Raw genomic sequence first — 17,115 nt, 5'->3', positions numbered from 1 at the left:
GGGAGACCTGTAAAGACACCGTTACAGTAGTCAACTCAAGTCTACTGAAGATGAGTGCACGTTGCTGGACAACCTTTTGTTATGATGACACAGATGATGAATTACCTGCATTATGTGCTCCAAGAAATTATTGAAGTTTTTGCAATATGCGATATATCTGCGATAAACCAAACAAACCAGTGGGGTCCCAGTACCCCCAGGGGTTCTTGAGAGGGTTTCAGGGCCCCCCCAGTAATTAATTTCCCTATTATTTCACTGATTAGAAGTTAACCCAATCAGGGAATATGTATAATTAAGAACGACTAGTCAGATCATAGGTTTCACTCTCTCCACTTGTTATCTCCCCAGATACAGTATAGAGTAGACAGTTGTAGAATTGTAGAAGTTGTAGAATTCTGGACTATATTATCTATATTATATATTATCTCAAATATTTTCATATTGAACTCTGCAGCCTAATAAGTATCAATTTGGTTTTGGGGTCTATGACGTGAAAAGGTTTGAGAACTCACTGACTGCAATAACCAACGGACGACCAATGTCCCAATCTTTCTCTCAGGGATATTATTGAGAAAGTTGCCTTCTTCTCTGGCGCCACCAACATCAGTGTTTCACAGCTTTCTTGAAGATTTATTTTTGGGCTTTTATGCCTTTAATGATAGTTTAAGACTTGAGGCGATTCTTAAAAAAAATCTAAATCCTAACAGTTTTTTGAAAAAAATCTAAAGTTTTTTTTCAAGATTTTTCAAAAATAGCAGATCTACAAGCTCTTAGTGCGGCACTCGATGCCACACTATGAGCTTGTATATCTGCTATTTTTGAATAGCCAAAGAAATCTAAAGTGACACAGATGCGTTCCAGGTCTTAATGGGTGAACAGGAAAATGGGGAGAGAGATTGGGGGTGACAGGCAGCAAAGGCCGTCGGCATTGGGACTCGAACCCGCGACACACTGTCAGGCTACTTTGGAGCCTAGGTGCCCGGGCCACTACGCCAGCAGTCCGGGCTAGTGTTTCACCGATTTGTGAGACTTGGTGGATGTTCTCACCACGTCAGGACTTCGGAACCACTAAAATGTCAGCCGAACAGCCCCCTATAGGGACGCATTCCCATTTTGGGGCAGATTTGTCCCATTTTAGAATTACAGGTTGGGTATCAATCGGCCTGCATATGGCTGCACTGTGAACGCTTACTTAAGGTCTCGTGTTGCCCCGATGGTGTGGCGCGCTCCTTAAATAGTAGATCAGATCTGCAAGCCCACTCCCAAGAATCTTCCATCGCGTTGCTTGTATGATTGCTAAACAGTATACTGGATCTCAAAATGTTTTGCTATTATTCCGTAACCACTTGAACTCTAGCATCCTTATTCAGGGGGGGTCATTTGGCAACAAATAGCAGATCTAAAAGCCCACAGCGCACCGCAATGCGGCCTGTTGTGGGCTTGTAGATCGGCAATTTAAGGGCCCATGACACAGACGCACAATGAAGTATAAATCAGACTTGAGGGGGAAGGACAGTCAGGGATGATTTGGTGGCCACTGGAGTATGAAAACAGAGGGGCCAGTCATGCGGTGCAGTGAATCGGGGGTAGTTAACCCGTTTAGACCGGGAGCGCATCTCTGTAACCACTTAAACCATTATTTTATTCTTCGGTGCCGCACTATGAGCTTGTAGATCTGCTATTTTTGAAAAATCTTGAAGATTTGTGCAAATCTTTGAACATATATATATTTTCAGAGCGAACATTTTTAACTCAAATCTTTGTTTCTAGGGCGGTCCCTGGAACAACATGTTTTGAATTAAATACATATCATTTTGGGGGGCTTTGACATGCAAGAGTTTGAGAACCACTGACTATAGCAACATAACTTTTTTAAAAACTGTTAGGAGGATTTAGAAGACATTCGTAGGATCCCCCAGAAGCAAAGATTTGAGTTAAAAATGTTATATATTCGTATAAAAAAAAACGTATATATTCAAAGATTTGCAAAAATGTTCACGATTTTTAAAAAAAATGCCGCGCAATGAGCTTGTAGATCTGCTATTTTTGAATAGCCCAAAGAAATCTTAAAATGACACACAGATGCGTTCCCGGTCTTAATGGGTTAAGGATGTGGCTCTGTGTGTTCTTATGGGACTTTTCATGGAAAACATTGCGTAGTGCATCTGATACGCATGTATAAGTCATTAAGTGTCGAGATGGTTGGAGTGGGGGGGTGGGGGGGTGGGGGGGGCATTTGAAATGTGGGTCAACTGGTGGTTTGTGGGATTGTGGAACTGGGGGGGGGGCTCATGTTGGCTGATAGACTGGTGGTCATCAGACCAGACGGCGGGTGAGATCAATCTATTGCCCGACTCTAGAGTGACCATATATATATATATATATATATATATATATATATATATATATATATATATATATATATATATATATATATATATATATATATATATATATATATATATATATATATATATATATATATATATGGTATAAGGGACCCGTAGTGACTTAAATCCTATTTCAAAAATAGTAACAATAGCCGATCTACAGCTCTGTTGTGAGCTAGTAGATCGGATATTTTCGCTACTTTTAACAATTTCTTTGACATTTTCTAATTTATTTACAATAACATTTTTACACAGTGTTTTCTTCAGGATGGGGCGGATAATCACTTAGCACAATGAGTGACACGATAAACATCTATGTACTGTCTGTAAGCTAAGCACTCCAAAACAAAACTGTCATTATTTTAACTGTGGTGAAAACCAGGACTATTTGGTAGTTAATGTTGAAAACCGGGATATTTTAGAGATATTTGTCGGGACTCTGGCCACCCAGCTTGAAACCGTAACAATCCCGGCCGTCAGGTCACTGTACCGGACTCGGCTCTGTGGTTGTTGTGGTAGGTAGGTAGGTAGGTAGGTAGGTAGGTAGATAGGTAGATAGATAGTTACGTAGGTTCTTAAGTAGGTAGGTACGTAGGTAGGTAGTTAGATAGATAGACGGGTAGTTGGTACAGTAAGTAGCTAGATAGGTGGGTAGCATGTAGTAGTAGTTGTTTACACCTTTTGTACAGTCTCCTCCTTTCATAGTGTGTTTGTTTAGACTACGAGGGAACATCGGCCTCCTCGCTTTATCGCGGTTGGTGAGAGAGAGAGAGAGAGAGAGAGAGAGAGAGAGACAGCCGAGAGGTAAACAAAAAGCCCGCCAGCCTGGCCGGGGGTGAATAGAGGAGGAGAGATTAATCTCCCATTGCGGCCGTCCTTTCGCTAGATTCCCGACGGCGATCCGTCCTTAATAATAGCAGGGTGATTTCTGTGAGCATTGTGTGACTGACTGTGTCCTCCTCTCTCCCCTGATTCTTTGAGCTCATTAGTTCGTAGCTCCGAACGAAGCCAGGAAATGAGAACGGAAAAAAAGGGGAGGAATGTAGAGGAGAGTGTGCCAGCCAGGTATACTGTGTGTGTGTGTGTGTGTGTGTGTGTGTGTGTGTGTGTGTGTGTGTGTGTGTGTGTGTGTGTGTGTGTGTGTGTGTGTGTGTGTGTGTGTGTGTGTGTGTGTGTGTGTGTGTTGCGCATTTGCATTTGTTTATGTGTGTACTCTGGCTGCTCTCGCAATGTTTGCATAAAGCCAGATCTTTATACTTGCTGGTGTCGCGCTGCCAAAATAGCCGATCTACAAACACACGACACATCGCCGTTGCTACCGTACCGTGAGCTTGTAGATCGGCTGTTTCCGGCACGGGACACTGTAGTACGACTATGTACAAATCAGACTTTTTTTAAGAGTGAGAGTGGAATAAAAAAGCAGAAGTTTTGCTTCTTGGTATAGGGGGGTGGGGGGGTAGATTTTTGGACTCTTGTTAAAGCTACGCCGCGGGACGCTGGAATCAAAGACTGATCCGGAGTTCATTCCTCCCCGCGATAAACGCTGTGATGTGGTTACATGTGCTGAAAAGCATGCGACTTGGAGCAGGCGTGTGGGGGGAAGGGGGAGTGGGGGGAGTGTGGGGGGGGTGCGAGAGGACGACAGACGTTGTTAACTCCGGGAGCAGTGAACCCCCATACTTGTGTCTGCTCCAAGCCATAAAGTGAACCCAAGGGTATAAGAGCAACAGCAGCCGCTTGTACACGTGTGTGTGTGTGTGTGTGTGTGTGTGTGTGTGTGTGTGTGTGTGTGTGTGTGTGTGTGTGTGTGTGTGTGTGTGTGTGTGTGTGTGTGTGTGTGTGTGTGTGTGTGTGTGTGTGTGTGTGTGTGTGTGTGTGTGTGTGTGTGTGTCTGTGTCTGTGTGTGTGTGTGTTAGTAACTTTGTTTCCTGTTTTTTTTTTGTGTGTGTGTATTGCTCATATTTTCCATTCTGCAGAAATGCCCTAAGCATAGCTGAAGCTTGATGTAGTCAGTCAGGCTGTAAAAAAGAATTACACGCACACACACACACACACACACACACACACACACACACACACACACACAGGTCTCGACTCTCACACATAGGTTTGGCCCCCGTCTTTCTCCTCGTATTTGCTTTCAACGTCTCTGCCTTTGCCATTATTGGTGGTATCCTTAATGCACTTCTGTCTCTTTGAAGAGTTCCTTCTGGTGTTTCTGTTGGTTGGGGATGGAGAGTTGCCTGTGTTCCACAGCCAGGCCAGTCAGCAGTGTGTCTGGTGGTCCAATAGGTTGGCACCGTGGGCTTTCCATTGACTGGGCAGAGCAGCGGGCTAACAGCCTGAAGCCCTATACTCTGGCAGTAGTGTTGCCAGATTTTGTGAGAGAAATAATCAACCAGATCTAGGAAAACAAGCCCAAAAGAAGCGACTATATCATGCCACATGAGCACATTAAACCTACAGTAATACAGTATATACAGTATACAGTATACTGTATACGTCGGCTTTTTTGAATATAGACGATCTACAAGATCACAAAGCGTCGCAATGTGACGCGTTGTGAGCTTGTAGATCTGAATACAATGTGGAATATTTGAAAGAGTTTTGAAGCAAAACACAAAACATTTTCAGATGGGGGTCCGTGGACAAATACATTTAGGGGTCCATGACATGAAAATATTTGAGAACCACTGGTTTAAATAATAATCAAATTTGTTTTGCAATCAAGCCCAAATAAGCAACTCTACAGAAAAACAAGCCCAAAGTCACTTATAATAAGTCACAACAGACATGGCAACACTGTGTTGTGTGGCTCATAATGTGAAGTGTGACTGCCTGCATATAGTGTGCACAGCAGTGGTTCTCAAACTGTGTAATTTCAGGGACCCCCATAACTCTTGAGAGTTACAGACCTGTAAGGTCCATTTAGAACCCCCATAAGGAACCCTGAGGGTCCCTGGACCCCACTTGTGTAGAGCCTGACCGATGCCAGAGTTTTGTGTCAGACGCTGATCCCAAGTTTTGCAGAGTCCTAGACCACTGATTATTATTATGTTTTGACTGGTATTTTGTCCAAAAGTTTGATTAAAGAGTCTATTTGAGACTATTGCAACATACATTTTGTTTAACCACTTAAGCAACAACAACAATGTGATAGCCGATCTGCTATTTTTGAAAATGTTTGAAATCTTTTGAACATTTAATCTCCTTTAATGGCTTTTACATATCAGCCAAACCGATAGATCCGTCTGGCTTTGTCTGGTGTGTTCGTTCGCTTCAGGCGACCGTAGAGGCTGTTTTGACTGTCATCCATCTGTAGTTTGTTAGCCAGGGATGTGGTGGATACTAGACAAATTAAAAACAGGACCTTGGCACTTAACGATATTAGCGTGTTCTTGTCTGTTTCATTGTCCTTCACTTCAGAGAGTGGGTGGGCATGTTTAGAAAAACAACACCACCGGTCCAAAGCAACTTTTTTTTCTTTTTCTTTAACACCTACAGTTTATTGTGATCTAGTCCAGTGATTCTCAACCTGTGGGCAGAATTGGAATCACTTTGATATCCAACTGTGATCAAAGAATGATCTCATTCTTTGATCTTTCTGATTGATTCTTTGAACATTATATCAAGTTCAGGGATTCGAAGTTTTGAACACTTTGGCTCAGATTATGGGAGATATTCGGCCATTGATAAGTCTGGTGACCTCTACGTTCAATGTGGGCTAAAAGAGTGCTTTTCTCCACTGACAAATCTAAGGCCACTTTGTTGAAAACCGATCCCGGTACCGTTCCAATATGAAGGACCACCCGAAAGTCTTGGCTTTGGTTCTGCAATACAGTTACGTTTTACATTTCCAGTCACCAGACGTATTGAGTAACTAGGAACTATCAATGATCGTCCGGCTACACAAGACTAATAATGGTGATCCAGCCAACAATCTAGGCCAGGGGTCTTCAACGTTTTTCAGGCGAAGGACCCCTAGATGAGTTGACATTTTTAGTCAACTTGACCGTTGGCTCTGTACTTGGTCTGCTCTTTTTCCCTCTACACCGACTCTCCGAAAATAGACAATCTACAAGCTCACAACGCCTCGCAGTGTGAGCTTGTGGATCTGCTATTTTCGGCTAATGTTCCCCATCACACAAAGATTTGGCGGACCCCCTGTTACTCTGAGGAGCCCCTTGGGGTCCCGGACCCCCTGTTGAAGACCCATGATCTAGGCTGCCTCCGCTGTGTGTGTGTGTGTGTGTGTGTGTGTTTGTACATATTAGTGCTTTATGAGGTTGAGAGAGTACCAGGCGACATGCTAACCACTTTCCTCTCTTTTGTCAACAGTGATTCGTGCAAAGGTGGTGGGAGAGAGAGAGGTGGACTCTGGCAACGACATCTACGGGAACCCCATCAAGAGGATCCAGTATGATATCAAACAGATCAAGGTTAGGATCTACACGCTGCCCGCTAAAGGAACACTTAATCCATTTTCAACCTTATCTTTATACGCTTGTTAAATCTCTTTCTCCTGCTGTCTCCCTGTTCACTGTATCTATAGTTTCGGTGTACAGAATGTTATTTAGATAGTGTGTTGTTTAGACAGATGCTACGTTCATTGTTTAGCTGGTGTCCTAGTTTCGTGAGGCATTACACTGTCCTCTATTTATGTGATCATTTACCTTGTTTATCATAAGATTAGAGCGTAGACTGCTAAATGCCTGAATCGTAATCTATCTGAAATAAAGCATACAACATATGACAGCACTGATAGGCAGGTTTCTGAACTGTCCACAGCCTCAATGAGACACAGAGTGATTAGATAGACATGGTACAAATGAACATTAGTGATTACCAGTTATATGAAGATGAAGGGTGAAAATGGGATGTTTACATTCGATAATAACTGCCACATAACCTGCATTTATACTCTGTATAAATGCCGAAAATAGCCAATCTACAAGCTCTCAGCGCAACGCAATGTGACGCTCTAAGAGCTTGTAGATTTGGCTAAGTACTTAATACTTTGTGGGAAAGGCTGGTGCGCAGATTATGTCCCCTTTGACCTTGACCCTGTTTGTTGTGTGTTTTCCAGATGTTCAAGGGGCCCAATGACGACATCGAGTCCATCTTCACAGCGCCTGTCTCCGCCGTCTGCGGCGTTACCTTGGATACGAGCGGCAAGAAGGAATACCTCATCTCAGGTCTGTGTAAAAAACTCACCAGTGAAATGTTTTTTTTTAAATCTCGATATATAGGTTATATATTGGATGGGTAGGTTGATTGATTGATTGATTGACTATAGATTATCCTTGATTTCAGTAGGACTTAGATATCATTAAAAGAAAAATCAGTGTCTCGCTGAGTAAGAACAGCACATACTGTACCATGAATAAGGCTATAGTCCTCCCAGCAGCCGGCATGAGTTCAAGTCAGATCTGAGGCACTTAACCCATTGAGACCTGGAACCGTGTCATTTTTAGGTTTGAGCTAAAAAGCATTATTTTACACTTTGGGCTATTCTCGGTGCCGCGCTATGAGCTTGTATATCTGCTATTTTTGAAAAATCGTGAAAATGCGTGCAAATCTTTGAATATATATATATATCTTTTAAAGCGAACATTTTTAACTCAAATCTTTGCTTCTGGGGGTCCCTGGAACAAAATATTTTGATGGGGGTCTGTGGCCAAATACATATTATATTTGGGGTCCTTGACATGAAAAAGATTGAGCACCACTGACATAGAAACATACGTTTTTCAGAAAACTGTTGGGATTTAGGATATATGTAGAATCGGCTTCAGGTCTCAATGGGTTAACTGGATGTCATCCCGTCTCTGCTGTCTCCCTGTTCACTGTGTCTATAGTTTCAGTGTACAGAATGTTATTTAGATAGTGTGTTGTTTAGACAGATGCTAGGTTCATTGTTTAGCTGGTATTTTAGTTTTGTGAGACATTACACTGTTCTCTCTGCCTTCTATTTATGTGATTATTTACCTTGTTTATCGTGAAGTCGCTCTGGATTAGGGCGTAGCCTGCTAACTGACTGAATCGTGAGCTGTAAATTGTAAATCTTATCTGAAATAAAGCATACCAAAAAAAAGTCCCCAAAAATGCACACCATGCAGGTTGAAAGTGGTCAAGTCTGTTTGTGTTTTTTTTTATAAATATTTATCCAATGAAAAGTATTAACGAGAGCTTGTAACTAAATAATAACTACATTGGATCCGTTGGACATTCCCTGAAAAGAATTTGGACATACAAGGCTTCCCCCTGACTGCGACGATATATAATTGTAAAATATGATCAAAGGACAGAGAGGCAGACAGACTGCCAAACAAACAAAACATGGGAACTAATTAAGAAGCTAAGGCAGCATCAAAGACGAGTGGTGAGACAGGCAAGGTCAGAAAGGTAGGCGTTTCGGTGAGAACCGCAGATGAGCAGGAAGGCAGATAGACAGGCAGGCAGGCGGACCGTTTTGTGTGTTGGCGGATTAACTGTTTATGTTATTATGAGTAATGATACTCTTTCTGACTAAACCCCCTGAAGCCTGGGAGTGACCTTGTCTGTCTCTATAGCCACAGCTCTTCACAGGCCAGATTGTTTATGTTGTTACCTTTTTTTTTTCTGTCTGATTGCAAGGGTCCATGAAAATGCTCAGTTATTTCACTGCAAATGAAGGCACCCGGAACATAGTATTTTCTAGGGCAGGGTTTTATCTAACCCTGCGATGGCCAACATGTGGGGCCTGGGCCCACCGTTGGGCTGTGAGGATATTGCAAGTGGGCCCCCAATTAAGACACTAAGATCTTATTTGATAACATAACTTATGAAATTTTAAGTTGGGTTGGGAGCCGCTGTTCTAACCACTTTGCATCAAGAAGCTGTTTGTCCCAGAGAGCTCATTCCTGCTGTCGTATATCATTTAGCATAATATATGACATAACGTATATTGGTTTTGGTGGAGTGAAAAGTAATTATTATACATTTGTCTATGGTAAAAAAAAAATACTTTAAAGGAACTATGCCATGTTTTACATAGTACCCTCTCAGATTCAGAATCAACATTATTGTCACATCACTTAATTGCAGGTGTAAAAGAGTTCTCAACACTGCACTTACAAGAAGAGTCAGAATAGGGAAAGAATAGTGAAGAAAGGATCACAGAATGAGTAAAGGTACATGATTAAAAGCACACCCTGTATTCAATGGACCCCATTTTGAGGGCCACTGGTCACTGGATAATGTAAACAAATGTGAAATAACTTTCACAGTTTTTTTTGTATTGTTTAGAATCAATGGTTCACTAATATATGACAGGCATTTGCTAGTCTATTAAGTTCTAGTTTGATTTAAACCCAAGCCATTGAGTTATCTGGTTAAAACCGTGCAGCTAGCAAGAATGCTCACTGCTGTAGTAGTAGCCTACTACTGTACATAATGAGCTGTGTGTGTGTGTGTGTGTGTGTGTGTGTGTGTGTGTGTGTGTGTGTGTGTGTGTGTGTGTGTGTGTGTGTGTGTGTGTGTGTGTGTGTGTGTGTGTGTGTGTGTGTGTGTGTGTGTGTGTGTGTTAAATTTAGTGCATATAGTGAGTAATACAAACGCAGCGCAGTCAGTCAGTCAGAGGTATATATAAAGAGAGCTGGCAGAAGTAGAGGCCCAGGAACAGAGCGGTGATCTCATGCTCGCTCTGGTTTTCCCATCGCATTCAGCAGCATCGCAGGCTGAGATGCGTCCGCAAACACTCGCCCCTAATTACAGAGAGTTGTAAGAAGAGGAACTGCTGAAGACAGCATTTCCTCTCTCTCTCTCTCTCGCGATCCCTTTTTCTACCCCTTGTTTTTCAGTAGCGGGGGGCGGGGAGCGGGGGGCGCCCTAGTCCCTACGTCACATCCTAGACGGATAGCTCCGCCCACACTGGGCGAGCGCTGTCAGTGCAGCGGAAGTCGATGCGCAGACGGCTTTGTTGTTGAAGCCCGACTGACGCACGCTCATGAGAAACAGCAGAAATGAAATCTGGCGAAAACAGTTGCGTGCATTAAACTTTAAAGGAAACATGCAGTCTAAATATATAATAAATATCCATTTGCCTAATTCACCACTACTTTTGCGACTGTGTCTCAACGTGTTTTTACTGGTTAAATAAAGGTTAAGTAAAAAATAAAATTTGCGTTTGAAACTTAGTATTTCTCTAAATATTACACTTTCACGACAGCCTAAGTATAAACTGTTATATTAGATGAGTGAAACAGCTGTCTCACCACTACTTTTGCGACTGTGTCTCAACGTGGTTTTACTGGTTATATTAGATGAGTGAAACAGCTGTCTCACCACTACTTTTGCGACTGTGTCTCAACGTGATTTTACTGGTTAAATTAAAAATAAGATTTGCGTTTGAAACTTAGAATTTCTCTAAATATTACACTTTCACGACAGCCTAAGTATAAACTGTTATATTTTACTTCTACTCCACTACAGTTATTACATTATGTTTCCTTTAAAGTTTAATGCACGCAACTGTTTTCGCCAGATTTCATTTCTGCTGTTTCTCATGAGCGTGCGTCAGTCGGGCTTCAACAACAAAGCCGTCTGCGCATCGACTTCCGCTGCACTGACAGCGCTCGCCCAGTGTGGGCGGAGCTATCCGTCTAGGATGTGACGTAGGGACTAGGGCGCCCCCCGCTCCCCGCCCCCCGCCCCCCGCTACTGAAAAACAAGGGGTAGAAAAAGGGATCGCCTCTCTCTCTCTCTCTCTCTCTCTCTCTCGCTGTTCTCTCTCTCTCTGTTCTCTCTGTCTCTCTCCCTCCCGTCTCGGATTCTCGATTTTGTAGAAGATTTAAGAGTAGTGTGACAGCAGAGACAGCTAAATTCTTTCTTATTATTCTTCTTTAAATCAGTGGTTCTCAAAGTGGGGTCCTCTCCAGTGGCCCTTGTGGGGGGTTCCAGGGGGTCCCCAACATACAGTAGCATCGATTTAACCACGTTAAACCAATATACGTCAGCTATTTGAAAATAGCCTATCTATCTACAAGCTCACGACATGTTGTGAATTTTGAATATCTTTGAATCATTTTACCAAAAAAATACTGTATGGTGGTCCCCTGGCACAAAACCTTTTTTAAGATGGGGGGTCCATAGCCAAATACATATTAATTTAGTGGTGCTTTAGATGAAAAAGTTTTGAGAACCACAGTTTTAAATGACACTCCCCGGTTTGTTCCCGGTATTTGAAGTGAGGGGGGGTTTAACCACAGTTGGAACATTTGGGGGTGAGGGGGGGAGGGTAGATGTGGGTGATGTCTGACGGCAGATAAAGACCTCCGGCGTGTCGAGGTCTGCTCCACACAGACAGATAATGGGAGCAGAGCGCGGCGGGGACGCAACCTCAGCACATCTTTAAACTGACGTTGAAATATGCCTTTGTTTTGACTGGGGGCACTCAAGCGCAAAAACGTAAACACTAAAAGCTTTCACGAGGACAAGGCGAGGACCTTCGCCCGGGCGCCCGCACACACACACACACACACACACACACACACACACACACACACACAGTGTCTCACACACACACACACACACACACACACACACACACACACACACACACACACACACACACACACACACACACACACACAGTGTCTCACACACACACACACACACACACACACACACACACGCTCACACACGCACGCATGTACGCAAGCACGCACGCACACACACACACACACGTGCCATTCAGAGAAGCACCAGATCGCTTTGCGGCTTGCCAAAATGGATGATGTCAGGTACTATTATGTGGCCGGTCATACAGTATATATGTAACGCCCGGGAATCGAAACCGGGTCTCCCGCAAGGAAAGCCAACATCTTAACCACTAGCCTAAAGGGGAGTTCCCCCCCAAAAAAAATTATATTACTCCTACCGATTTTGTCCAAATATAGCCATCTGATCAAGACGGATCTGTCAGGTTTTTCATATTCCATCAATATTGCTGGCCCACAATAACCTACTTGACCTGGCGGAGATCTGTGCAGCAAATGGCCCAGCCAGCCAGGAATCATGAGGAGGCATTTGAGCCCATGCCATATACCCTATCCGATCACCCGTAAATATCTATGTGAAGTTATGTACTGTACTCACCTAGAGGCTGTGCAATTGCTTTATGTATTCAATTGTATGTGATGATTTATGGTTGGTGGTTTGTTGTTGTTTTTGAACTGCACTTGAGGATGTACAGACAGGGTCAGACAATAAAACTACCAAGTTCTATTCTGCTTTTATGTGCACATACAGTTAGAGCTGCAACTATCGATTATTTTCTTAGTGATTGTTCTGTTGATAACTTTTTCGATGAATCAAATAATTAAAAGGCATGTTGTAAAAAACGATTTGGTTTTATATGTCATGAACCACTTTATTTTATACTTTTTTGGCTATAATGACATGCCCAAGATAGGGATTGATTATTAATAGATTATTTAATTGATCACATTGTTTAGGATTAGGATAGGGACGATTTGTCACGTGTATCATGTTTTTCCCAATCATTGCAAAATGGGTTTTATCTGTCCTGTGTAATGTCTATATCACCGGATGCATGGATATGCTATGTATGTAGATATCTTATTTATTTATTTATTCATTATTCACCCCCCACCTTGTGTAGGTAAGGGAGAGTCCGGTGGGCGCATGCACGTGACCCTGTGTGACTACATCCAGCCCTGGGACTCCATGAGCCCCACGCAGAAGAAGAGCCTCACCCAGCGCTACCAGATGGGCTGTGAATGCAAGGTATAGTAGATCTGAAACATTTTCATCTGAAGAACGAACCCCAATGAACAATAAAGGCAGCCTCTCTGCACGCTCAAAAGTCAAAACTGTGCAAAATCAGATTTTAAAATAAGTTCCGGCTGCCTTTATTGTTCATTTGGTTTGTTCCAACAAGCTCAAAATGCGTCTCTGTGCGATGCATTGTGAGCTTGTAGATTTGCTATTTCCTAATTGCTATATTAACCCTTTAGGACCTGGAACGCATCGGTATCACTTCTTGATTTGAGCTAAAAAAGCATTATTTTACACTTTGGCTATTCAAAAATAGCAGATATACAAGCTCATAGCGCGGCACCGAGTGCCGCGCTACGAGCTTGTAGATCTGCTATTTTTGAAAATGTGTGCAAATCTCTGAATATATGTATTTTTAAAGCAAACATTTGTAACTCAAATATTTGCTTCTGGGGGTCCCTGGAACAAAATATTTTGAGATGGGGGTCCGCGGACAAATACATATACATTTTGGGGTCCTTGACATTAAAAAGTTTGAAAACCACTGGCATAGCAACATTCTTTTTCAAAAAACTGTTTTAGAAAAAGGATTTAGAAGACGTTTTGTAGAATCGGAACCTCAGGCCTCAAAGGGTTAAGAAATGTAGCAGGGGAACTCTTGGAACACATTCAGGGACCCCTGAGAACCACAGATGTAGCACATAGTCAAATCCTCAGTGTTAATTTAACTGAGAGTGGGTTACGGGTTCATTTGGTTCCATTACTGTACTCTTGGAGTTACGGACACGTAAAGGTCCATTTGGTTCCTAAAATTCCCAGGATTAAATTACCACTATGGATTGTACCATGTAATGAGAGTAATAAAACATTATTTGGAAAGCAAGCTTTTCAAAACAGCTGTCAGTTGTTTTGTAGGAAACAAAACGAGGAACATTGCTGCAAATATAATGTGGAAAGAACAAAACGAAAGAACGCATTGGAACTGCATTACAGCTGCTACTATTATTATCTGCTACTAGTGCTATTATTATTATGCCTCGGAGCAACGATGAGGCATATTGTTTATGATTACACCGTATGGAGAGGCTGTTATTTGTGTGTGTGTGTGTGTGTGTGTGTGTGTGTGTGTGTGTGTGTGTGTGTGTGTGTGTGTGTGTGTGTGTGTGTGTGTGTGTGTGTGTGTGTGTGTGTGTGTGTGTGTGTGTGTGTGTGGTGTCAAGCTGGTTATTTTTCACTAGTTTTCATTTTTGTTTGTTTTGACATCTTACTTTCCAATGTAATTAGTTTTTAAAGTGGGTTTGAGAACCACTGATACCTGTATAGCAACATACGTTTATTTTTTTTAAACTGTTAAGATTTAGAAGACAGGCAGAATCCCCAGAAGCAAAGATTTGAGTCACAAATGTTCGCTTTAAAAAAATATTATATATAGATTTGCAAAAAAAAAACACGATTTTTCAAAAACAAGGTGGAGAACCAGTGGTATAAAGTATCAAGCATCCACCACCGCTGTTTTTCACTCGTCGTTTCCTTCGTTTTTCCGTTGTGCGTGTAGATCGTGCGCTGCCCCACCCTGCCCTGTGAGATCTCGGCTCCCGAGGAGTGTCTCTGGACGGACCTGATGATCGAGAAGCAGGTGTACGGGCGCCAGGCCAACCACTACGCCTGCATCAAGAGGGGCGACGGCTCGTGCTCCTGGTACCGCGGCGTGGCGCTCCCCAAGAAGGAGTTCCTGGACGTCGAGGACCCCTAGTCGGGTCCCAAGGGGGCTCCCCCCGCCCCACCCACACCGACTGCCCCCACTGCACAGCCTGATGATACAAAAATAAATAATAATAATAATAATAAAATGTAAAATAATCCATTATAATTAACCACGTGAACCCTAGCGCCCCGGTTCGGGGCTTGACATCGTAAATAGGCGAACATTCCCGCGAAAATATCTCATCTACAAGCTCACGACCGCTTGTAGATGAGCTATTTTCGGCGAGTTGGTGTAGAGGGGGAAAAAAGGAGGGGGTCAAGTGAGGACCTTTTTCCCCATGAAAGTGGGGACCCCGGGTCAACAAAGTATGTAGGGTTTAAGTGGTTAAGGTTAGTCAAATGTGAGTAAACAGGCAAAACGATTTCGATAGAAAGGGCCGTTTACATCAAGCACTACAACTATAACTATAAATATAGTTTTTAAAAATCCACAAGAGTCCACACCACAACTGTAACAAAGACAATGGTGAGCGACATAGTCGTTATAGTTAAAGTTAATAGTGTTTGGCGTGAATGGCCCTTAATGGCAGAGCTGTTGTGACCGAAATTGAGTCACCTGGTCCGAGAACAACCTTCAGCTTTTTGTGTCGGAGTGTCGAGAGTCGTAGGACTCATAGCCTAGTTTTTACGACTACGTTGTTCCATTCCTTTCCGGTTGCTGCAAGGCTATCTCTGTACTCTGTTAAAAGGGGAAGGTTCTAGAGCAGAGGTTCTCAAAGTGGGGTCCAGGGACCCTGAGGGTTCCTTGAGGGGGGGGGGGGTTCAACAGATCTGTAACTATGAGAGTGTTACAAAATGGAACCGAATGGACCTCCATTTGTAAACTTTTAGCGTTACAAGGGGTCCTTTGAAATTAAAACGTTTGAGAACCACTGTTCTCGAAGTTTGTTCTCGGACCCCAGCATCTCTGCAACAATAAAAAAGAAAAGAAAACAAGGTTAGCATCATGAGACATAGACTGGTCGAGTGATGATGTCACTTCCTCCTGAGGCTGGCGTCAGGAGGATATAAGAGAGAGAGAGAGAGAGAGAGAGAGAGAGAGAGAGAGATAGAGCGATAGAGCACTTCCCGCCCCTGCATAGCTCTTAGCTCTGCTTTCAGACCACACCAATCGATCTCTGAGCTCACGGACGATCAGTCATAATCCCGTTGCGTTTATACTTTTATTACCTCATTGTCCGTTTTTTTATTCCAAAGACAAAATTCCAAGTTGCCTTTTATTTTGTATTTTTTCCAATGATTGTCTCCTTCTTTTCCGAGTCAAGACAAACATTATTAGGTACCGGTTCCCCTCGAGTTTACTGCTGGGACCAATCAGGCTAATGGTGACTTACAGACACCCATGGGAGTTGTGAGACATGCTCGCTTATAAGATTGCTTCTTTTAGATCATAATAATAATGATAATATGAATAATAATAATAACAACCATTTTGTATTGCTCACCTATGAGGGGGCCGGGGGGGATGATGTAAGTGTCGTGATCGCGTTCATTGCTATACTGCGCTCCTTGTACATACTAAAACCCTCAATGTACATTTCACTCCAAGTGGAACCAAATGAGTCCATTAGGCGGCATTCTTGGGAGTTAAATGAATATTATGGATTTTATTGTGCAGGTCTCACTGGACCAGTCTATGCTGTGTGAAGGTGAAGTTTGATCCTGCTCACGAGGTTATACGACAGAAACATCAACCCCCCACTTACACATGCACAAACACACACTTGCACACAAAACACACCCACACACGCAAACACACACACACTCAAGCCCAGTCTAGAATACTATCTAACCTCCCTCCCATTTTTCCATTTTTCCTTTGACTCTTAGTTCCGCCACCTCTCAGACACCCATCCCGTTGCTCTCGTCTACATACAGTATGTAGCTGTACATTACCTATGCATATACTTTTGTTGTTATTTTTTGGAGAATTATCTTACTGCGTTAGAACTAGATTTGCACTTTTTGTTGAGGATGAGTTCCAGTATAAAGACAGAACCTGAACACGTGGACGCGATGTCTTCGCCCGGGCAGACAGACAGACAGACAGACATGATCCACTTCAGGTGCAAAGTTTACCCATTTACAAGTGCTTTTCGGTGATTCGCCCATAACCAAGTTGTGCTCTTTTATTCTTGCTATTTGTCCTAACAGAGACAAAGTATAAACTGCAGTAAATGAA

At 42.8% G+C, this 17,115-nt stretch overlaps 1 protein-coding gene across 1 annotated transcript in view; it reads left to right on the top strand.

Moving 5' to 3' along the window:
* The window catches only part of timp2a (TIMP metallopeptidase inhibitor 2a), a 23,056-nt gene extending 7,371 nt beyond the window's left edge, over positions 1-15,685 (top strand). The window contains exons 2-5 of the mRNA XM_084078036.1: positions 6,729-6,829; positions 7,477-7,585; positions 13,054-13,178; positions 14,725-15,685. Coding sequence (XP_083934162.1) covers positions 6,729-6,829; positions 7,477-7,585; positions 13,054-13,178; positions 14,725-14,922 — 533 coding nt within the window. The 3' untranslated portion in view covers positions 14,923-15,685. The remainder of the gene's footprint in view (positions 1-6,728; positions 6,830-7,476; positions 7,586-13,053; positions 13,179-14,724) is intronic.
* Positions 15,686-17,115: the final 1,430 nt, after the last annotated feature.

This window comes from Gymnoscopelus microlampas (assembly GCF_963454915.1).
Source record: "Gymnoscopelus microlampas genome assembly, chromosome: 14".
Classification (NCBI taxonomy): Eukaryota; Metazoa; Chordata; class Actinopteri; order Myctophiformes; family Myctophidae; genus Gymnoscopelus; species Gymnoscopelus microlampas.
Note: the sequence above shows the minus strand (reverse complement) of the source record. Positions and strands in the feature narration are given on the sequence as shown.